This window comes from Trachinotus anak, unplaced genomic scaffold (genome assembly GCF_046630095.1).
Source record: "Trachinotus anak isolate AG129_WGS33_773 ecotype Australia unplaced genomic scaffold, CSIRO_AGI_Tana_v1 ptg000008l, whole genome shotgun sequence".
Taxonomy (NCBI): Eukaryota; Metazoa; Chordata; class Actinopteri; order Carangiformes; family Carangidae; genus Trachinotus; species Trachinotus anak.
The window spans coordinates 2,322,300-2,339,062 of NW_027273859.1; the positions used below are offsets into that span (position 1 = coordinate 2,322,300).

General features: G+C 41.8%; 1 protein-coding gene across 1 annotated transcript in view; it reads left to right on the top strand.

The window, feature by feature from the left end:
- Positions 1-1,634: 1,634 nt before the first annotated feature.
- Positions 1,635-16,763, top strand: part of cacna1ba (calcium channel, voltage-dependent, N type, alpha 1B subunit, a) — a 143,765-nt gene continuing 128,636 nt past the window's right edge. The window contains exons 1-3 of the mRNA XM_071481837.1: positions 1,635-2,755; positions 5,259-5,365; positions 10,646-10,785. Coding sequence (XP_071337938.1) covers positions 2,497-2,755; positions 5,259-5,365; positions 10,646-10,785 — 506 coding nt within the window. The 5' untranslated portion in view covers positions 1,635-2,496. The remainder of the gene's footprint in view (positions 2,756-5,258; positions 5,366-10,645; positions 10,786-16,763) is intronic.

Sequence of the window (16,763 nt, forward strand, 5' to 3'; positions counted from 1 at the left end):
GACTCATCTGTATAAAACAACACAGAGGTCCTGACTTCAGCTGCTGTGATTTAAACCAGTTTTCATGTGGTTTCAGATTATTTTGATGAAGTTAATCAATATGTCTGCCTCTTTTTTTTTAGTATTTCTTTGTATTATAAGGGTCTTTTGTATCCAAATCTATTGTATCTTCCAACAGTTTTTTCTACAATAATTGTTGCACCACATATTTGTCTACTTGTTAGGAAGCATACGCGCACAGCTCCTCCACCAGTTTGGAGACAGACTTCTGGATCCTGCTGCTGCTCTGTGAAGGCCACAGAGGTTAAATACAGTCAGAGAAAAGGAGCGACAGTCTATAGTGGTGTGGCCAGTGTGAGACCTGGTCTGGAAACAGATCTTCTAAACCTGGTGAAGGAGACAGCTCAGCTCCCTTTAACCACTGCACATTAGGTCATATTGCAGTTGCAATAAGATGTATGTTTTTAATCAATATTTCAATGCATTTGGGTTTAGTAACAAAAGAAAAATATATTTTGTGTGCCCATAAACATGCTCTTATTTTAAGAGTACTGAATGAAGTATTTTTTTAAATCTTCATTCTCTCTTCCTCTCTTTTTGTATGTACACTCAAACCCTGTGCTAGATTGGAGGTGTTTATAACATGTCTCACTTTTGAACTTAAATTATTCTAGGGTACAGGGCTTCCAGTGGATGTTTGTCTTTAGGGAGGGCTTGGTTAACAGACCCTCCCACTTCACTTCCATATAATATTATTTTGTCTGTTACTGAATGTAGAATTTTAAGCCAGGTACTGAATGGAAATCTCCCTCTGGATTTTTCTTTTGATGCTTGTTCACAGACAAGTTGTGACAAACTGTCCAGAGGAATTGATCATAAACCCTAAATATGATGTTTTGTCCACTCAGTTTTTGTATTTAGTTTTTTTGAAAGGTCAGTAATTTGGTCTTTTCCATATTTTGCCATTTTAATTCACCTTTACTATTCAACTCCATTGTTTTAATTGAATCATAGGTTTTACCCCCTCTGTCTCTCTTTAATGATGAGTGGTGAGGAAACAGATGTGGTCAGTTGTGCGATGGTTGGGCATTAATCCAACACTGTGGTCATTGAGGCATTTCACTATACAGGAGCTGATGATGCTGCAGACCCCACACACCCCTGTAACTCTGGGGTCACCCTTGTTACCACTTTTAAATATACTGTAGGTGTAATGAGACTATTATTCCAACTCGCAGTGAAATGGTCACTTCCTGGTGGCTTTGGCCCAAATATGGTCTGAAAATGTTTGGTCCATATGTGTCTGTCCTGCAGGACGAGACTCAGGACAGGTCCACAGGTCCCAGGAGGAGTTAGATTCTATGCTTCCCTCAAGTAGGCATTATAATGAGTTTCAGAAACAATTTCATTTTGGTTCTGATGGTATTTTTATGTCCTCAGTATTCCACAGTGCTGAAGGTGTATATGATTGTTTGGAGGGTCTTAGTGTTTCAGGTTTGATCATTTTCTTGTTTTTGTTTTTCCAGTTTTTGTCAAACCAGTGTTTCTTTCTTGTTGTTTTCCCTCTATATGTCTCAAAACAGCTGTATTTATACTCGGGACAGGAGCTCACACAAGCTTTCAGTGGTAGGAGGGTTGGGTTATTCTAGAAACTCTTCAAACGCGTCACTATTGCTGCCTCTTGGTGTTGCTGGTGCTGTCTGGGGCCCATCTATGTCCTGCGTATGTTGAACTGCTGGCTCTCTCTCTCCTCCCTGTTGCTATGGAAACAGGGCCGGCCCAGGTGGAGCCACTGGCTGGCGTCTTGTGGGTCTGAGGCTGAGGAGCAGCGGAGGAAGTGAGGTGTCTTCAGGCTCGTTAACGGGGACTTCATGGAGCCCAGGCGCTCAGCCGTGGTTCCTCCTCCGTTAGCGGTCACCGGGAAGTGAGGGCGGCGCGGTGTCTGACCGGGACCGAGGGCTCGTCCAACCTTCAACTCGCAGTGAAAGCGACTCTTTAAGGGAAGGAAACGATGTCGTTTTTTGACGTTTCCTGAAGGGAAATGCTTCTTGACTCTTCACTGTGACGGTTCGCAGTATTTATTGTGTCGTAATCTTTTGGTGTGTTTTTTTGGATAACTCGGGGTTTGGCAGGAGGCGCCTCCTGTAGCATGGACTTGTAGCGTTGACGCCAGGGTGTTTCTGCTCTCGGAGAGCCGGGGCAGTCAGGCGAGGAAGGAACACCCATGAAAAATGATGCATCATGGAGTCCGATCGTCTGAACTTTGAGCAACAATTTCATGTCGGAGAGAGAGGCAGCATGGGAGGCGGCAGCGCCGAGCAGAAACAGCCTTCCTCTGCTTGCTCTGCTGTGAATGTTTGACTCCTCTGTTCGTGGACGACACACGCACCTCAAGGACCTGGGGGACGGGACAACAGTGTGTGTTGTGATGCTTCTTTTCCATTTCTTCTCTGTTGTCAGTTTTGGTTTCTCCAGCAAGATCCGTGCTATCCCAGAATGGCTCGCTTCGAAGACGAACTGTCCAGTCGCTATGGAGGCGGCTGTCCCGCGGGCCCGGCCAGAGGGGCCAGTCGGCAGCCGGGGCCTCCGGGGGGCCAGAGAGTGTACAAGCAGACGATGGCCCAGAGAGCCAGGACCATGGCCATTTACAACCCCATCCCAGTCAAACAGAGCTGCCTCACTGTTAACCGCTCTCTGTTCATCTTCAGCGAGGATAACATCATACGGAAATATGCCAAAAAGATCACCGAATGGCCATATCCTTCCTGTACAGTCTAACCCTCATACCTGCTGTTCTTACCCATGGACAGGCGAGATTACCACTCCGAACTCCGCACAAAAATATGTCCATTTAAGGTTTCCGTGCTTAGAGGCGTGACATACATATATCTAGAATATGATACACAACATAAACGAAATTAAATGACACAGCCTTTAATTCTGCATACATACAATATTCTAAGAATCATTTACATCACAAAAAATTAGAACCTCCACAGTTGGTTCTCCTGTTGTTTTTCCATTGCAGCCACAATTTGGTGCTCCTCAGTCCATTTTCTGTAAAATGAATACACTTATTTAAGAAAAGGTCTTGAACTGTTTCCTGTAATGTAGCCTATGACAAGCAAGGGAACCCTATAGTCACATTTCTAATGAAGTTCGGCATAATTTCTTCATATTTCGCTTTACGGAAAACAGAACTTTAAAGAGATAAGTAATTACTAAAAGCTATATGGAGGCTGGATGCAAGACATGTTGCTTGGTGTTTTTAAAGATCTTAAAGTCTTCTGTTGCAAGGGTTTCTTGACAAGGTACCTGTTTTTCTTACAGGATAAAGAATTAGTCTTAGCTGATGAAGGAAGATTCTTGTTGTTTGTCTCTGTTAAGGGCAGATGGAGCCTGCTATAGAGTACATCAAGGCCAGGGTTTAAAGTTGATTTATAGACTTTATAACATCATTGTGGAGGTTTTCCTGGTAGAGAACTGGGTCGGTGGCATTTCCTTGTAAAGGCTGTAACTGCAGATGGTGCTGTCCAGAGTGCTGAACTCCCAGCAAACAGCAGGCTGGCCTCAGCATCAAGGCAGTGGCAGTCTGCATGGGCGTGACACCAAACAAACAAGCCAAAGTGATAAAATGCAGCAGGATGCATTTCAAATGAGCTGCTGGTTCATTTGTAATTGATTCACTTTGCAGTGAATGATGATGTGAGTGTGGCTGCCACCTGTGGAGTTTTGTGTATTGACTCACCAACAAAATAACTTCTAATACTAAACTAAACTAATAACTCGATTTGGATACTTTTTCAAAGAAAAGTCAATGTTAAATGCCTCATATGTTAATGGGTGTTAGAGGTGTTGCAATTAATTCACATTAAGTGGTGTAATAGCCCCCGTAACTTAAGTCACTGCTTGATTACCCCTGGTGCTGAACAAACATTTATCATGCTTTGATGTCGCATTGCCTCACTGAGTCTTTATCCTGATGCAGAGCAATCATGACAGCTCCACAGGATGATCTATCGTGGCCTCAAGCAGCTGGAGTCCATTGGCCAGCTCCCTGTCCGGAGGATGCCCTCCTCCTGGCAGAGCTGGAACGGGCTTGAGGGGAAGCTGGAGCGCTAGTGCTAATGACACAACAGCAATGCACTGCAGGGGAGTGAGAGACCCAGTAATCTGTACAAGTCTGTGTATCATTTCTTGAATTAGCCAGAAACTCTCTTCTTCCTCAGTGCTATAAAGGCGGGATGAGGATCCCAACAGGCAGAGAGGTGATTACTGTATCATTACAGGAAAAGATGTATGAATCATTGAGGAATATAAATACAACAAGTTATTGAGTGGTTTGTGGACATTGCAGTTAAAGGGGCACTCCATCAAATCTGCACATTCAGTTCAAGTTCAGTTACGTGGAATGAGAAATACTACCCAGTGTGTGGAATCAGCTCTCTGTTTACTTCTGTGGCAGTGGAGGGAGCTTTCCAAAGTCTGACAAACACAACTGCCATCTGGGTGATCTCAGCCAGGGCTTGTGACGTGAAAAAAGAAACAGGAAACTGGGGCTCCATAAATCTTTAAATATTGCTGTGTCCCAATTTCATACTACATTCCAGCTGTGTACAGTAATTACTATGTACTAATCTTTATTGTATACTGGTTTAGCAGTTAGGAGAGTAACACTGTGTTTGGAGTGTCTGCCTACAGACAGTGTGCAGATTATGTGTAACATATCAACAGGTTGTTAGTTTAGATATGATTCAGGTGCGCTCACCTTGGCAGATTGTTTTATAAGGGGAAATTTGCCAGGAAGTAAAAAAAAAAAGAGGAAACGGATCTCTGTAGGAGCAGGGGGAGGCGCACAGTAACAGCTGTTTATGGCCTCCAGCTCTCCCTGTTTCATTGTCTGTCCCTGTTTCACCTGTTCCCCCGGGAAAATAGAATTAGGGCTGAAAGTAGTGTTTGCAACAAGCCCAGGGGCGCAGTTAATGGGAAAATGACAACTGTGTTGGTCTGAAACTAGTAAACACTTGCGTTGCACTTGACTCGGTCTCGTGCCGGGTGTAAGGTAGTCCCCCAAGTCTTTTGTAAGAAAGATACAACAAATCAGGTGAAGACTGTTTGTTCCCAGACATGGTTTTGAAGAGTTCAGGATGTTTTTATTGTTTGTCATTGCTTTTCGTCCTTGCTGTTGTTTTTATGTATTTGTTTAATGTGAATGTTTGTGTGAATTTCCTTCCCACAAGAGTTCCTTAATGCTCTTACTCCATTTGAGTACATGATCCTGGCCACCATTATCGCAAACTGCATTGTGCTGGCTTTGGAGCAACACCTACCGGCCTTAGACAAAACACCGATGTCAGAGCGTTTGGTAAGTAGCCACCAGACTACTTTTTATTTCCTACTGTTCAGCTCTTCATATCTTATAGAGTAGAAAGGATAATAAACTGCAACCACAGTGATGCTTTGCTCTGTTATTTTAGTTTTGAGACATTTGAGACATGAGTGTCTTCGAAATCTCTTTGCAAGTGAAATAATTGTAGATTTGGCTCTGGTTCACAAAGCAGCTCACAGAGGTAGTCTGGTTGTTTTCAGCTGCAGACTCAGACTGCTGCAGTGAAGTAATAGACTTATGCTCTGCTTAATCCAATCTTTCCTCTTTTTCCAGTCCATGTCTTCATGCATTTGAACAATTCAGTATCAAAATACACAGAGTGAAAATTTCAAATATTTGAATAAGAACTGAAAATGTCCAGGGATTTCTCAACAACATTTTGTATGTAATGTTGCATTTTATTTTTTCTTCAGTGATAGGGTCCCTCTTCAGCACTGTAGGTTCAGCAGAACCCTGCAGAACTGCCTTTGATCCCCACTGTGTATAATTACCTCTGGTTAGCCCTGCTGTGCCCCAGCTCTGCCCCAGCTCTCTTGTTAAGTCTCTCCATTAAAGAAGGAAGTGCTGTGAGCCTTAATGTCCAATCAAAGAGCTGGTGGTGGTAGGGGCAGGGCTGTTTTTAAGAATGAAATGTCACTCCTGAGACCCCCTAGCTACCAGCTTTCATTGATCCACTCTCTGAGACGGGCTCAAACCCTGTCTGAGACATTCACCACAGAGTTCGTGATTATGTGGAGTGATCAGATGTGTCATCAGGACTTACCCACAGCACGATAACATCTCCTATACAGCTTTTCAGTCTTACCTACCTAATATTATTATTATTACCCAGCCCCAGTGAACATATTGAAGACAGGTCAGTATGTCTTGACTCTTGTCAGGGAGCTGTGGCTCTGTGTGCTAGTATGACAGGTAGCAAGCGTTTTCGTGGTTGAGTCATCTGCCAATTAGTTTCTTTATAAATAAATTTTAAAATTCCAAAATAAAAATAAAAATCTAAGTTGCTTAAGCAACACATCCTTACATTTGAAAAGCTGAATTTTTGCTGGATAAATGACTGAGATGATTTATTGATTATTAGAGTAGTTGCAAATTAATTTTCCAGCCCCTCCCCCTGCGACCTGGCTCGGATAAGCAGTGTAGATAATGGATGGATGGATGAATAAACAGTTAATCACCTAATCATTTCAGGTCTAGTCTGTGCACTCCTCGCTGTTTTTCAGTGTTTTTTTACTATTTGTTCTAAGGCTTTAACTAAAAGCATAGTTCAAAGCCAAAAACATAAAATGCTAAACACAAAGGCTGGTATAAGACTGGAAATCTTTCAACACTAATGCCAATATGATACCTGAGTTTCAATATTGAGACCAGAGCATTACTGATATGATCGATATGAATGTGTTGACAGCACTGGGTTAAAAACTGTGTAAACTATTTTATTGAGTTGCCTTTTATCAAGATGCTCTGAATGAATTTAAGTTACCTCTGGTAAGAAATATTGCAGTGTATATGTCTAGGGCTTTTGTTGTGAAAGGTGAGAACGGAAGTAGAGTGCCTGTAATGTGCTGCTGTCGACAATTGTTTTGGCAGTGTGGGAAGCAGTAAAAAGTTTGGCTCAGAGTATGGAGCAGGGTCGCTGGTCATTTCGCTCATGAGGTGAACAGAGAGGGTGTTCATATGACCATGGCTGGCATGGACAAGGTCAGACTGAGGTCCCGGGGGAAGACAGAATTACTGAATGCCCTATGATAATCAAGCTTGCTCTCCCAATTGATGGAGCCCTATACCTGCCAGGGACCCCTTTAATCATGAAACACAGAGGCATTCTAATGCTGAGGCTCTATGTGTTAACTTCTAGAGATAAAGAAAACACACACCACACCATATAACCATAAAGGTCAGATGGCATGGTTGAATGCGATTTCACCAGCTGGCCAAATCATTGCTGGCCTGCAGAGGTGAATGGGATGATTATCTGAAACATGGTTTTCACCTATAACACATCTCTTCATGGTGACACCAACTGCACTGCTGTCTTTTTGACCTCCTAGTGGAGAGGGTGGAAGCTGCTTTGCCAAGGGTGCCAGGCAGCATTGTGCTGATGCCCATGAGAAACAAAATCTATGCCATGATGGTGCGGTCCGTCACCAGCCGTATGCAGAAGCGGATCTGGTATGACTGCATAATCCTGCAGAGGACCATTCGAAATTGTCTCCCTACTGGAAGGGAGCCCACAGGGTCTTGGCTGTGTTGCACTGTCATGGTAATCCTCGTTTCACCTATTGTATGGGCTATCCTTTGAACTCTAATGGACAGAAGCAGCACTAATCCACATTGTCACGTATTGCTAATTTTTTTAAGGTTGTGATGGTTGCATGTTGTGAAATAGAGTAGGAAAATATGTGACATTGTGGATAACCATGTTTTCTCACTATATTAGCACATTGTTTCAAAGTATGGTAGGTCTAGGAACTATTGTGTATCAGCTATGTCTGATGGCTGATTAGGATTAGTGTAGCATACTTGAGACCATGTAGTTATGTGTCAGGACGTGCATCAAGCTTTTTACTGTTGTAACTTTTTTTTGTCTTGTGTTACGATGGCTCATCATTTCTTTTTGAAGGGCAGGAGGTATGGAAGTAATTTTATTGAGTTGGTTTTTAACAGAATACTTGGAGTGGATTTAAGTTCTCTCTAGTAAGAAGTTATACAATGTATATATGTAGGGCTTTTATTGTGAAAGGTGCGAAGAGAAGTATGCTATCTAATTCTTTGCTGTTGTTGACAATTTGGGAAGCAGAAAAAAGTGTTGCCATCTGGTTCAGACTCCGTGGTATTATTTCATAATCCTCCTAAGTATAGGCACCGTTCACCCTTGGCTACACCTACAAGCACTGGTGAGACGCTGAAAATGTGAAATAAATGTTACAAGTTAATCAGCAATATGCGCTTGCAATTATTTGATTGGCCAAGGCAGCATCTTGTCGGATATTGTCACACTGTTTTGTAGCCAAAGAAGAGTCAGGTTCAGCTTTTTCCTGATGTGTTTTTTTGCCTCAGTCCCCTGTGTCAATCTATCCACTTTGCTAATGCAGTGGTCTCTTTGAAAAGAATGAGGAGATTTCTTCCCATTTTTTCCCCCCGCAGTGCTAATGTCAGCATAAATATACCCTTACTTTGAGAAATATAAATAGGATCTGTTAAATGTTAACACAAGCTGAAAAAAAGTCTAAAATTGGCAAAATGATGATTTAAAGAAAGTAAACAAAGTAAATAATCTGATCAAACATTCAGAACCAGATTTCGGTAGTTTCTGATACTTGATGCTAATGACACTTCTCAGTCAGTACCAAATAGGATTAAGGTTCAATACCCAGCCATATGTGTGATACCTAATTAAATTTATATGTAGTCTAAAGTTATTTGTGTATTTCAATTGTCAAGTGACAAGAGAAGTCACGTGCAAACTAACATTCAACTGGTATTGGTCTTGCTTCCAATATCTTAATTTTTTTTTATAGAAGTTATAATATGTAACTTTTCAATGTTTCCATCAATTCTCAAACCAGAGAAATAGTGATTTTAATCATGGTAACAATCTGTTCCATTTGGTCGCCTGTCAATGATGTCATATCCTCTATGTGCATGCATCAACATTGTGGTTCCCCTGAATATTTTTCAATAAAGATTTGAAAGAAAAAACAAAAGCATTGTGGGTGCTTGCCAGAAGCTCAAAATTGACTTTTTTTCTTATTTCAAGCCACTTTTTACATCTTGGTCGTTTTCAACTATATATTTTAATTGGATGAAGGATTTTAGTCATTGGATGTCTGGATCTGAAGTTATCAGAGAAAACAGTCAGGCAAATGGCAGCTCAGGTCCCATCCACTCATGGATTTCCATCAGCGAGTCATTGATTTCTTAAGTGAAACTGCTTTATTCGTTGTTTCTTTTAACCCAGTGGTCCATTTGTTATGGAGAGGATGACACCTCTGCTGATTGGCTGCTGCTAAAAACCAGTAAAGAGTGACAGAGAAGGGGAATAACATGCAGTAAAGAGTCCCAGCTGGGACATGCCTGCTTAGTTGATTAGTGGCTTTATGGTGTCTGTTAAAACATCCTGAACGTCTGGTTCATAAATTATCAAACAAACAAAGGTAAGGAGTCTCAGTTTCCACCCATTCCAAGATGTCACATGAGAGGCATCGGCAAATCATGAATTTTCAAAGTGACTTCACTCTGTGTTTCTACCAGTTTTAATCCCCCTGTCCATTTGTTATGGAGGGGAGGACACCTCTGTGGATAATTTGGCTGCCAGTGAAAAAGCTCCCGAATGTCTGGTTTGTCTGGTTAGTTAGATTAGCAGGCCAAGCTCCTAATCCTTCCCTGATGTCCTGGGTCCACAGTACAGTGTCAGCAAAACACTGACTTGAAATGTGAAACTGCTTTCAGTGCTTTTAATGGTTATAATCACTGGGTCTGTTTATATATCTTTTTGAAACCTCCTGGTCCAATGACACTGAAGAAATCCAAACTGGGAGAAGCTTACAGCAATGGTGGTGAAGACAACAACTCCCCTGATCCCAAGCTACTTCATGACGTCACCCAATGCCGTCTTTTGTTATAGTTTTGATTGAGAGACCACTAGTAGCAGGAGTTACATACTGTGTGTTTAATGTATATTTGAAATGACAGATTTCTTTACACAAAAGCAATTGGATAACCATTAAATATTTATTGAGCAGGGTTCATAGAACTTATTCTTAATGTCTTGCCTGGTAAAGTAAAAATTAAAAAAAAATAAAAAATAATAATAATTTGTGGTGAAGCAGTGAAAACTTTATTTATTTCTTTGGCTTAAACAGAGTGAAATTTAAATATAGTGATACTAAAAATAGTACATAGAATCATCCAATTAAATGCACACCTCTCTCTTTTTTACTGCAAGACATCTTCAAGTCCGAAGGTGCCACCAAAAAATCAAAGGACATAACTTCAGTGTCCTCAGCAGTAGTTGTTCCTAAGAGTTCTTCAGAGTGTTAGCTAATGTGATACAGCATTGGCGATGATCATGAAACTCTAAATCTTACAGACCTGCAGACTGATAATCTGTAGCTGTTGAGGAAAATTATTACCCTTCATTTTATTAGAGGTTGATGACATTGACTGCCAACATCTGATTTGACTGATACAGCCACATGGAAGTCAATAATTTTATAAATGCTTCTTACCATAATCTGTTTTTTTTCCTAACAGGATGACACAGAGCCCTACTTCATTGGAATATTTTGTTTTGAGGCTGGCATCAAGATCATCGCCCTGGGCTTTGCTTTTCACAAAGGCTCCTACCTACGTAATGGCTGGAATGTAATGGACTTTGTGGTGGTCCTAACAGGGTGAGTAGCACTGGCCTAATGGCTTATACAGCTCCTAAGTGACAGAGCTGATGGGCAGCAATGATTAATGAGAGGAGGAGATAGCTCTGCTCTCTCTCTGTGCGCGTCTGTGTGTGTGTACACGCGTGCACGTGCTTGTGTGCATGTTTGTGTGTGTTTTACATTTCTAATGATCAGTAGAGCCTGGCCATTACAGATGGCAGGGTGTTTTTTATTTTCTTCCTGTCTGAATAAATGAAGTTTTATGGTGGTATTGTCTACATTAGATGTGCAGACGACCAGTGTGAAATCAGTGTATGCACAGTGCAGAAATTAGTGCAACACTGGATTTCAGGGAAATGTATTTTGTGGTACTCCATGAGTGATTTAGAAATAATGAAAAAGTAGTAGTTTTTATTTGCCCCGAAGGGCAGAACACAGGAAACAGTTGACATTTTAAGTTTTTTATTGTAAAACAACGTTGCAACGTTGGCAGAGGCTGGTTTGTTGGAGACGAGGGACTGAAGGCTGACTGGTTTTAACTGAGAAACATGGACTAAGGGTTGAATCCTCATGGAAATCTGCAACTTGAGTTTGAGGGATTGCTATCTTTTTCAGTGACTAATGGCTCACTGTAATGAGGTGAGAAGATCCTGGATTTAGTTCTTAAAGGGATATTTTTGGAAGATAATGAAACCTTCTGACCTGGTTCATAACTGGGAGCTGGGGTCCGGTGGTAGACTGCCATGCATTTAGTGCTGTCTACTGAGCGTTGAAGGGATGTGTTATTCCTGACCTTCCTACAGTGGTGGAAATGATGCTGGACTGAGGGAACTGCGATCTCGCCTTCTTGGGAAGGAAATACTAGTGGCTGATAACCAAGACATCCTTCAAATGGGGACACATCTGTAGCAGAACTGATAAGGGAGTCATGAGCATATTCAGTCCAGGGTAGATGTGCTGTGGTTAGAATATGCCTTTCTCTCTCAGCCATTGTGTCTGCTGTGTTTCCCTGCCTTTTTCTCTTTTGTCCCCAGTTTGTGTCTGTAACTGTTTGTCTGTGTGTTCATCTCTGTGCCCATTCTCATTCAACATTATCCTTTTCGTTGGTTTTTTGTTGAAGTGGTTGCCTCAGACATTGGGGTAGGTGCAAAGCCCTGGTGGTCCAGATCCAAAACTCCATCCCTGTGCTGCCTTCTCCCGCTGAGACTCCAGCTAAACATAACTACAATGTTTGGAAATTACAACTGCTTGCAGTAAAAGTAACATTAGTAGAGTAGGGAGACTGGTTGGAGGGGGCTGAACAACCATTCATTGTTTGGACATATCATAAAAACCTAGCTTACATACAATCTGTTAAGAGTCTCAGATGTGTCAGGCTCACTGGGTGCAATTCTTCAGCAGGATTAGCTTTATGTTAACTCATAGGCCTGGTTCACGTAACATTAAACCCAATGCTCTGTTCCACCAGCAGAAGCCAGAAGAGCCTGTGTCACAAGCCTCTCACGACATTACCCTTTCCTCCTTATGTGTCCAGCTTCAGCTACCTAGGAGATCAAGTTGGTAGTGACTGGTCTGGACTTTGTGTGTGGTGTGTAATGGCTAAAAATCTGATGCTAATCCATTGTTTTACCTGTGCTCTACGTCTCCTTCCACTGCAGCTCCCGTGTGTGTTAGCTATTCTGAGCTCCTTCGTCATTTGCCAGTTTTGCCAAATCTTACACCTTTACTGCCTTCCGTGCAGTGCAGACCAACATCAAGGTCCTGGATGCCTCACTCAGTTTGGCCATTGGTCTGAGGATAAAAACCAGATGATAAACTGATAGTGGCTCTGGGCTCTTCACACCTGGTAGATGACCTCTATCAGAAACAATATACCGAGGAATACTATGTTGATGAGGTCTCAGGGGCAGCACAACGGACAGCTCTGGAGAAATCATTGACAACGGTTAGAATGACTGTATTACCTTGAGACAGGGGGCAGACCAGTGATAAAGGCCGAGGCAATGTGTGATCACGGATAAATTGGATGATAAGATGCCTTTGCACAGGTAGAGACTGAGCAGATGGCCACATATGCATGGGCATCAGCCTCCATAGCAGGGCCACCAGAAAGGTGTCTTGAGGAGGGTTAGTGTGCAGTTTCTACCAGGGTGACAGGCAAAACCAGAGATGTGGATCCTCTGCAGGACCTGGAAACTAACAGTCTGGGACAAAGACACTTAGGAGGAATATTAACAGGATCTGGTTGATTTTGCATTGCCTCTCTTACCAAAGACACAGGTCACTGCAGCCACTACACAGGATGAGGTGGTATTCTTGTAAGCTGACAGCCAAAGGGTTGCCATTTCATTTGACTGTGAGTTCTTAGTGGCATGTTTTTAGCGGATAGCCGAACTGTCTGACCTGCCTGGTAATCAGGTGGTGGGGATCAGAAGTGGTCAGCCAGGCAATGGCTGTTTTCAGTGGAACAAAGAAGGGCTGAACAGTCTCTCCACTGTCTATGGCAGTGATGAACCTCATGTTGGACAGAGGGGTCTGTGATTTCACCTTTGAAGGAGACAGAGGGGACTGGTAGCCTAAAGAGGCTTCAGAAGGTAAACAACCTGGGGCTCTGCTGGTAAGCAAGTTTTGGGTGTATACATACGATCCATGCCGGGTGAGAGCTACTGGAGGACAGATTGTTAGAAGTTGCCTCCAAGTCTAAGATTGGCTTTCTCTGTTTGACCATTTGTCTGTGGGTGAAAACTAGAGGAGAAACTGACAGATGCCGCTAAAGCTTGACAAAAGGCCCTCTATGCCTGAGAGATGAATTATGGACCTTGATCAGACACAATGTCTGCGGGATGTCATTTAGCCGGAAGAAGTGGTTTAGAAAATTGGTCAATTATGGTTCTAATGACTGTGATAACTTGAGAGAGAAGCGGACCAGACTTGGAGCTTGCAAGGGTTGCAGATAACCAGAAGGTGGAATGATGGGGGGCTTTACCCTGAGCGCAGGTGGTGCAGGTGGAAACATAGGCTTGAGTCACCTGGAATGTCTATTTTCAAGAAACAGGGTGTTGATGATGCCAGAGTGATGGGAGAAACAAGAGGTATACACCCACTGGAGGATCTGTGAGCGAGCAGAATCAGGGACAAATAATATATTAGGAGGGCCATTACCTGGATCAGGTTGTGACTGCTGAGCCTCCCTCACTAGTGACTCAATCTCCCAGGTAGGTGCAACTACAAGATGGAGGGAGGGAAGGCTTGTGAGTGTGACTCTTTTAGCGCCTGTTAAACCAAGCCTATAAATTAACGTAAAGTTAAACCTGTTGAAGGACAGTGCTCAGTGATCCTGATGAGAGTTGAGATACAAAGCACACTGATCTGTCCAAACAACAAATGTTTGTTTAGCTCCCTCCAGCGACTGCTAACAGTTTTCTATTCCCAACATAGATAGCATTTCTTAGGTCAACTTTGGTGAATATGGTTGCTCCCTGTAGTGGCAGTACCCACTCCAGTTGATCTCACACAGACAGGGTCAGAGACAAACTGGGGACAAACCAGAAACAAAAAGGGAGGGAAACACAGCAGACACAATGGGAGGGGGGAGAAGCAGAGTCTAACCATAACAACCATGGCTTGATTGTTTTCTGTGAGAGTCTGGAGGATCTGTTCATGGTGGCCTCTTCAGTTCTAATCATTTTGATTTTTGAACAGAGGCATTGGAGCTTGTTTCACCACTGTGAAATGGACTGTTTTCAGTACATTGTGTCGGAGCTTGTTTTAAATGATGAGTACCACATGATTAATGATGGTTGCTTCTGAAATTGTTTCAATAGTTTGAAAGTTTTCAGCTAAACGATATCCTCAGCTGTTCTGTAATGAAATATTGGGAGATCAGAAGAGAGAAAAATAATTGAGGAGTATGGTGATATGCTCTAATATTTGAATGAATATCAGTTACATTCAGTTGAACATTCAATGACATCACATTACATTGCCACCTACATCATATGAAATCAAAAACAAATGCATGGGATCAAAGTGGACATTGACTCTGTACACGTGGTTTCATGCCGTTTTTTGTTGGGTACAGTTCTACAATCCTGCCAGATGGACTTAAGTACAACAGTTTTTCAATTGTCAGTGTTAAGGTTGGTTTGGTTCTATAACTTTAAGCGGCACAAGGGAAGTGTTCATATTCATTAACTATATCAAACATTTATTTGTTAGTTTAAGTGAACTGATACTTTCAAATATCTATTTCAACCATAAATAAATCCACTGCCTTTTTGCTTATTACTTTAGCCATTTATTAAGTTTTCATTAATTTATCTACCTTTGAACATTTTTTTCGTACTTTTAGCTATCAAGCTATGTTAACTGTTAATCCAGTGGTCCCCAAACTAAGGCCCACGGGCCGGATACGGCCCGCCTCCACATTTGGCCCGGCCCCCTGAACAATACCAGAGACGCATTATGATTTTTTTTCAGTCTGGCCACGCGAATCCTATACTAGCCCCTGTCAAATAGAACAGAATAATGGCGAAAAGGTTAGGTAAGAGAAAAACTGATTCAGAATGCAGGGTATTTAACCTGCAGTGGTCAAACGATTATTTATTATTACGATTATTATTTATTTCATAAATAGTGTTATTTATTTCATTAATAGTGTTATTATTTATTTCCTGACTTTTTTTCTGTGAAGATCCCGGAAAGGGTTACTAATATTTGGTTATGTGTGGCTTTCTGGAAAACAATAAATGTTTACGTTTAGGCACCCCTGCGATCGTCACACTTTTTCTGTTACAAACTGACCCCGGCCCCCATCAGAGAAGGGAAAAGTTATGTAGCCCTCACAGGAAAAAGTTTGGGGACCCCTGTGTTAATCTAGTAATCTTAGCTATTAGCTTAGCTCTTAGCTATTTTTGAATTAGTTTTCCTTGCTGATTCAACTTCTCTTCTCACTTTGCTTACTATTGTGTGCACACTGTTAATTAAAGCATTGTCACGTCTATTTGTTTTTTTCAAGGTCTATTCATAATTGTTCAGTATTTGTTTTTATTCAGTTTTGTCAGTTTTGTTGAGCTACTCCACAATTTTTTGACGTGTGTTCTGTTAATATTTCAACAAAATATTTGATTTGTCGACAGCACATGCATTAATTACACTGGGGAACAATTTGAAAAAAACTTTCTGTTGAGTTAGATTTTTATGCTGATTAAAACTAAAATTGGCATGCTGATTCCAAAATTGCAGTCAGTTTTTTTCTAGCACGTCAAGTTTTTTCTCCACAGCTTACCCTCCAGATAAGCAAAATTCCACTGATTAGATATAGTAAGACTTGCCAGCTGATTACGATTGGACTCATCAACAGCTACGTGTCAACTTGTTTGTGCAGTCACAATGAGACAGTGCGGTGAGAGGAGTGTGCAGCTCCCAATAGGTCAGTACCAATGTTCCCTCTAATGTTCCATGTGTCTGGGCACACACACGCTCCCTGAGCACACTGAGGACCATTGTGAGCAACATCAGATGTGCCCGCTGTGGCCACACACCAGTATCACACCTGATCAACACCTGGGATCATAGCAAGTTACATGGCTTATTAAAAGAATCAAATTACAGCATTTCCATTTGTTTACTTTTAATATAAGTGATTTGGCCCACTGAAAATGAAATGCACTGTTGTTAGCTAGCTAACTTGCACGGCGCCGCGGCACCATGGATGTATTATAAGAACTTATAATACATCCATGCGCGGCGCGTATGGGAAGGGCACCTACGCAAGCAATGTCAATGCTATGATTGGCTGCGTAGCGTAAGTGAACCGTATCGTCTCATTGGCTGGACATCTGTCACTCACTGTGTTACACTGCAAAAAGTTACAGAAAAAAATGTTATTGCTCTAATTAATTTACAGTTTATGTTGAATTTTATTTTATTTTATTTTATTAATTAATTTTAATTTTATTTTATGCGCTGTATAGATTTTCTTGTGCGCTGAGAAT